General features: G+C 60.5%; 1 protein-coding gene across 2 annotated transcripts; it reads right to left on the reverse strand.

Moving 5' to 3' along the window:
- Window positions 1–674: 674 nt before the first annotated feature.
- On the reverse strand, window positions 675–4,783 carry IRX5 (iroquois homeobox 5). 2 transcript variants are annotated; one of them, XM_061469036.1, is made up of 4 exons: window positions 4,208–4,608; window positions 2,673–3,078; window positions 1,702–2,445; window positions 675–973 (listed from the first exon to the last, which is right to left on the reverse strand). In XM_061469036.1, the coding sequence occupies exons 1-4, from the start codon at window positions 4,454–4,456 to the stop codon at window positions 963–965; spliced, it is 1,410 nt and encodes a 469-aa protein (XP_061325020.1). In that variant the 5' UTR covers window positions 4,457–4,608; the 3' UTR covers window positions 675–962. The 2 variants fall into 2 exon arrangements, with proteins under 2 accessions (XP_061325020.1, XP_061325021.1); XM_061469037.1 differs by lacking the exon at window positions 675–973 and having other exon boundaries at window positions 1,194–2,445; window positions 4,208–4,783.
- Window positions 4,784–5,729: the final 946 nt, after the last annotated feature.

A 5,729-nucleotide genomic window follows, 5' to 3' on the forward strand; every position in this document is an offset into this window, starting at 1 on the left:
GATGCGCTCGAGTACAACCGGCACCCACAAAATCCGATTTGAACGGGGAAAGTCCCCTCTCAAAGCTGGGTGCTGGAGCAATTTCTCGCCGTTATTTGTTCGGGGGGGGGGGGGGGGGGGCAGGCTGCTCGATCGCCGCGCCACCGGGACCGAATCTGGCGCCGAGGTTCGCGCTGGGAGGTCCAATGCTCCCTCCGGGCCCCGCTCTGCCCCAGTGAGGCTGGGGAGCTGCGGAATTAGGGGGAGGGCGCCCGGGGCGCTGCCTGTCCCCGCACACAGGGCACGTCTGGCAGCCGGGAGCGTCCCGGTGGCCCGTTCCCCTCCCCGGCGGCTGCCGCCGTCCGCTACCCGCGGAGCTCCCGCACCTGCGAGCGGGCGGCGGGAGTCAAACTCGGGCCGAGTGTGACACCTACCTGCCAGCGCCGAGAAGCACCGCACCCGCGGCCAGGGCTGCGCGGCCGCGGATGGCCGCCCGGACCGCGCCGTCCCGTGGGCTGGGGGCAACGGTGCAAAACGGCGGCGGGGGGGAGGCGGGGGGGGGGGGGGGGAAGTGGCCGGGGCCAGGGCGTCCCCGCCGCACCTAGGGCCTTTGCCCGTGCAATCCCCGTCCCCGGCCACCGCACCTCAGCAGCAGCGATGCGGGCTAAATCTGGCAGAAAATCGAACTCATTAGCAAAGTTCACCAGCTGATTGCTTTGCATAAAACGCGACACTGATTGGAAGTAATTAGGTTAAAAGACGGGACTGCGCTTCGGGTTGATGTTTCTAACAAGTGCTTTTGTGCATGGCCCGATTGAAGCCTTCGTCTCCGGAAACGGCGTCCCTCCCGTCCCGGTGCCGCTGCTCCCCGTTTTCCTCTTAGAAAGCGTCAGTCCCTTTGAAAAAGGCTCAGGTGCTACTGTAAGGTCCTAAATGGATCCCCGCGACTCTTTACAGCTTGCGGGATTGCCGCAACCATGCACCTATCTGCCCGCTGAAAGAAAAGAGTTGGTTTGATTCTGTTAAAAATCTCATTTAAATATTTGCATTTTACAAAGGCGGCTGCAGTTTCTGTGTTTAAAGAGTATAACCTTTTTTTTTTTTTTTTTTTTTTTTTGCATTATAGCTTAGCTCACACCCAAGGAGAAAGAAAAACAACAAAAAACCCCCAAAACCCCCAAAAAACCAAACAAAAAAGGCATAAAAAATTTAAATTAAACTTGTATATATATATTTTTAAACTATGAAACAATTCGGAAAAAGACACAGAAATGTATATATTTATATTACGAAAACAACATAAATGCCTGTACAGGTGTTTTGATTTCATAATTTACTTCAAAGATACTGTATTATCAATTTAAATAATAAAAAAGAAAGCTACATTAAATATACAGAATAAGATTTAATACAAATCTTTCTTCTTTGTGTGTGTGAGAGAGCATGTCACTCTCTTGATTTTCACTTGGTTAAGACATTTCTGGGCAGTTTCCACCCAGCCATTTTCAATAAAATCTATAAACTTTTGGAGGGGTGCTGGGAGGAAGGGAAAGGGGGAGCTGGTCTTTTTCTGTTTGTTTTCTTTTGGTAGTGGAAAAATAACTGCCAAAGCAATTTATTATTTCTCTCAATAAATAAAAAAAAGAAAAAAAAAAAAAACAACAAAACCGCAGTCCCAGGAGGGGGTAAGGAGAAGAAGCCGATATTAAATGTTGGACATACCTTTCTTCAGTTCGTAAGGTGAGTCTTTGCAAAGGTCTACCTGGGACTGGCTCCTGATCATTTTAGTGTCTTTAGCTAGGCTCTCTGCTCTGCTGAGGACAGTCTGGTTTAATCCATTGAAATGGGCGCCGGGGGCAGCAGCTGCTGGGCCGCCGGCAGGGTGCCCGTGCAGGGCCCCGAAAGAGCCGTAGTTCGTGTAACCGGGGTAGAAGGGAGCCGTGTAGTAGAGCGGCCGCGGCAGGACCGCCCCATTGGGGAACGGGCACTGCGCTGCCGGCGAGCGCGGCCGCGGCGGAGAGCGCGAGGGACCGCCGCCGCACAGCACGGCGGGGCCGGGGGGAACCGGCTCACCACCATTCTCCTTCGCCTTGTCCGCCGAGGTGGCGATCTCGGCCAGGGACCAGAGCTTGGGCTTGGCGAGGGCCGCCTGCTGAGGCGAGTGGATGACGGAGGCGCCGGCGGGCAGCAGCGGGTGGAGGTCAGCGGCGTGCGGCGGCCCGGAGGTGGCGGAGGGCGGGCAGTACGGCGGGGGCTCCTCGCCGCCCGCCGGTGGCGGCCCGCGACTCACCGGGCACGGCCCTAGTGGTGAAGCACCGGGCGCCTTGGAGGGGGCGGGCGGCCCGTCGAGCCGCTCCTCCGCCGGCTCTTTGCAATCTGAGTCGCTGAGGCCGCCCTCGGCCTCCCGAGGGCCGGGGGACTCCTGGAGGCGCTCGCAGCCCGGCGCTGCTTTGGGATCTGCCGCTCCTGAGTGGGGCAAAGGAGAGGGGTGGGGGGGCAGCTTTCGGGCTTTCCCTGTACCCCGAAACCCGCCCACCCACTTCGCCGTCCCCCACGACTATTCCCAGGCCCCACCACCGACAGTCCCGCAGCACTGCCCCCAGCTCCCCTGACTCGGGCTCCCGCTCGGAGGGTAAAGTGGGAGCAGACCCGAGGGCGCGGCCGCCGTGGCTCAGCCAAGCCCTCTGCCCTACCTGTGTCTGGCGTCCCTGGGTCCCCCTTGTCCTCTAGTTTCTGGGGCTCGTCCTCGTCGTTCTTCTCCAGGTCGATATTCTCCTCTTCCTCCTCGTCCTCGCTGCGGTTCCGAGGGGTCCAGGTCATTTTGTTCTCCTTTTTGAGCCTCCGCCGTGCGTTGGCGAACCAGGTGGAGACCTGGGTGAGGGTCATTTTGGTGATGATAGCCAGCATGATCTTCTCGCCCTTGGTGGGGTAGGGGTTTTTCCGGTGCTCGTTGAGCCAGGCCTTGAGGGTAGCCGTGGCGTCCCGCGTCGCGTTCTTGCGGTAAGCGGGATCCCCGTAAGGGTAGGAGCCAAGCGGCGCCGCGTACGGATGGTACCCCAGGGAGCCGGCCATGCCTGGCGTGTGGTCGTAGGGCGAGCCCTGGGGAGAAAGGGGAGAGCGGCCCGGAGGGGTGAAGTCAGGCGGCAGCGGGGCGGCAATGACACGGCAAGGGCAGCCCTAGGGCCTGCTCGCAGCCCCCGTCCGCGCCCCGCCGCCTCTTCCCCGGCCTCTGGCCCTGCCCGGCTTCACCCCCGGCCTTCCCGGGAGAACTGGCGGAAGGGCCGCGAGGCTCCGGCCCCATGAGGCCACCGGCCGCCTGCAGCGATCCAGCGCCTTTCTCCCAAACGCAGACACGGAAAAGCGAGTGGGCAGCGCGGCGTGGGGCGAACAACGGCGGGGGCACCCTTCCCTTCCGCAAGGCGCTGCGATCGCGGAGGGGCAACCTGCCGGGCTCAGGCGGCCGAGCCGGGCTGGGAGGCTTCTCTGCCAGGCCAGGGGCAGCAAAAGGAAAATAAAGAGGAGAAAAGAAAGAAGAGAAAAAGAAGGAAGAGCAGAAAAATGAAATAAGATACTGTGAATCTCTGCCTAGGGGAGAAGCTGAACAAAACTTCGGGGGTTTGGGGGAACCGTGGGGCACAGGCGGCGACAACAGCTCTGTGACAGAAATGCCCCGGGCCGGCTCCGCAGGCGCGAACGGCGGCGCAGTGCCCTGTCTGCTCCTTCCCTTCCCCGCGCAGTGCCCGCGGAGCTGCTCGCGGCCGTGGGATTAGAGCTTTGAAATATTTAAGCAGCCTAATTATCGCCGTGCAGGGGAAAGTTGCCTTGGTTTATCACCCAGATTTCTCCCATCGCCGGCCACTGCTGGGTCCATTCCCTTTTAAACCGCAACAAGCTAATTGTTGCGGGAACATGATTGCTGTTTCATTAAAAAATATATATATACTTCAAAATTTTATTTTTGGGGGGAGATGACGTGTGAAATGCGTTCCCGCAAGCCCCAGCCCGTCTTTCCCCGGCCGTTCCGGCGGCTGTGCGCAACAGTGTGCGGCGGCACAGGGCGGCGATGCGGAAAAGTTGGGCGCCAAGACGGGGAGCCGTGCTCCCTTTTGTCTCCCCGATACCTCAAAATAAAATCCAAAAAAAAAGGAGGCGCGGGGAAGGGGGGTGCAGGCGCCCGCGGGATGCCGCCGTGCCCGGCGCGGTGCCGGCAGCCCGGGGCTGCGCTTACCACGTAGGAAGTGAAGGCGGCGGCGGCAGCAGCGGCCGGGTCGGTGCCGTACTGGAGGTGGGAGTTGTAACCCGGTGAAGGGGCGGTAAAGGCGGTAGATCCGGCATAAGGGGAAAAAGCGGAGCCCGAAGAAGATCTCCCTAGTTCATCGGTCCTGGGTCCGGAGATCACGCTGGTGCTGTACGCCGGGCATGAATAGAGAGCCAAGGACGCTGACGGCTGGTACAAGTAACCCTGAGGATACGACATGGCCAGGCGCACACATACACCCGGGAGCCCAAGCGCCGGGAGGGAACCGCCGCGCTGCCGGGCTGGAGCCGCTGTGACCGGGATTTCGCCGGCGCCTCTCCGCCCTCGACAGCTGGGGCAGCGGCGGCACCTTGCTCTGCGCCGGGGCTGCCGCTCCGCGCTCGCTTGCAGCCCGGCACCGCTTCCTCCTTTTTCTCCCCCCACCCCCCGCTTCCCCCTCTCCTTTTTTTTTTTTTCCTTTCCCCTCCCTCGCTCGCTCTCTCTCTCCCTTGCACTGGGGGGGCTTTTTTTTTTCTCCTTCCTCCTCGCTCTCGCTTTCCGAAGGGTCCTGCCAAGATGCTAAGTTGGAAATTGCAGCTCCTGACGCCTTCTGCGCGGCCCGGCGAGGCTCCTCCTTCGCGGGGTGTTGTCAGTGGAAGGACTGGCAGGACCCCGCTGGGCTGCGCGGCCGGGCCCAACCAGCGGGAGGGCTCCGCGCTTCCCTCGGCCCTCCCCGCGCTTGGAGGCTCAAGTGCGCCGGCTCCTGGTTTGCAGACACCGCCGAGCCGTTTGAGATCGGCCCCAACTTTCTGCATGTGCTAAATACCGCGCGGAGCCGCGCTGCGCCGGAATGCAAGCCAATCAGTATATGAAAAAAAAAAAAAGTAGATATTTAATAAGATTTATTAGCCGCCCGGCTCCCTCTCTGCGTAGCCACCCCTCCTCTTGCTCTCTGCCCCCTGCCCCTCCCTCCCCTAAATCACTGGAGGTGGAATAGATCGGGGTGTGTGAATGGTGGTGGTACTTTTTCTAAACAAAAAAGGCGGTTTTCGGCAGGGAAGGGCCGCGCCGCAGCCAGTCTGGCAGTGCGGGGATGCGCGGCTGGCCGGGCGGGGGCCGCCCGGGGCTACCGGACTTGTTGCGGCGGCTGTGCAAGTGTCGCCGGGTCCGGCGAGAAGCGGGGGTTGGCTTCACGGGGGGCTTGGGGGGCCGCATGGAAGTAGTGGTTCCCAGAGCCGGTCCCGGAGCAGGGCAACCCGGACGGGGAGCGGCGGGACGGGACGGGTCTGCAGGAGTTGTTCGGCTGGCAGGGGAGGGTTGCCCGCGGATTCTAAGATACACAGATACCTCCCCTCCCCGCCCCTGCTGGGTCGTGGCGAAAGCAGATTAAAACCATATGAATCGGGATAAATCCCGGCCGATCAGGAGATGTAATCTCCTTTGATTCCACCAGATACATTTCCCTGCAGGAACACATCCCGGGTTATTCCCTTCTCGCTTGTTTCCACTCGCG

This window comes from Pezoporus flaviventris, unplaced genomic scaffold, assembly GCF_033815535.1.
Source record: "Pezoporus flaviventris isolate CSIRO_AGI_PZ_B2104156 unplaced genomic scaffold, CSIRO_AGI_Pfla_v1 ptg000054l, whole genome shotgun sequence".
Taxonomy (NCBI): domain Eukaryota; kingdom Metazoa; phylum Chordata; class Aves; order Psittaciformes; family Psittacidae; genus Pezoporus; species Pezoporus flaviventris.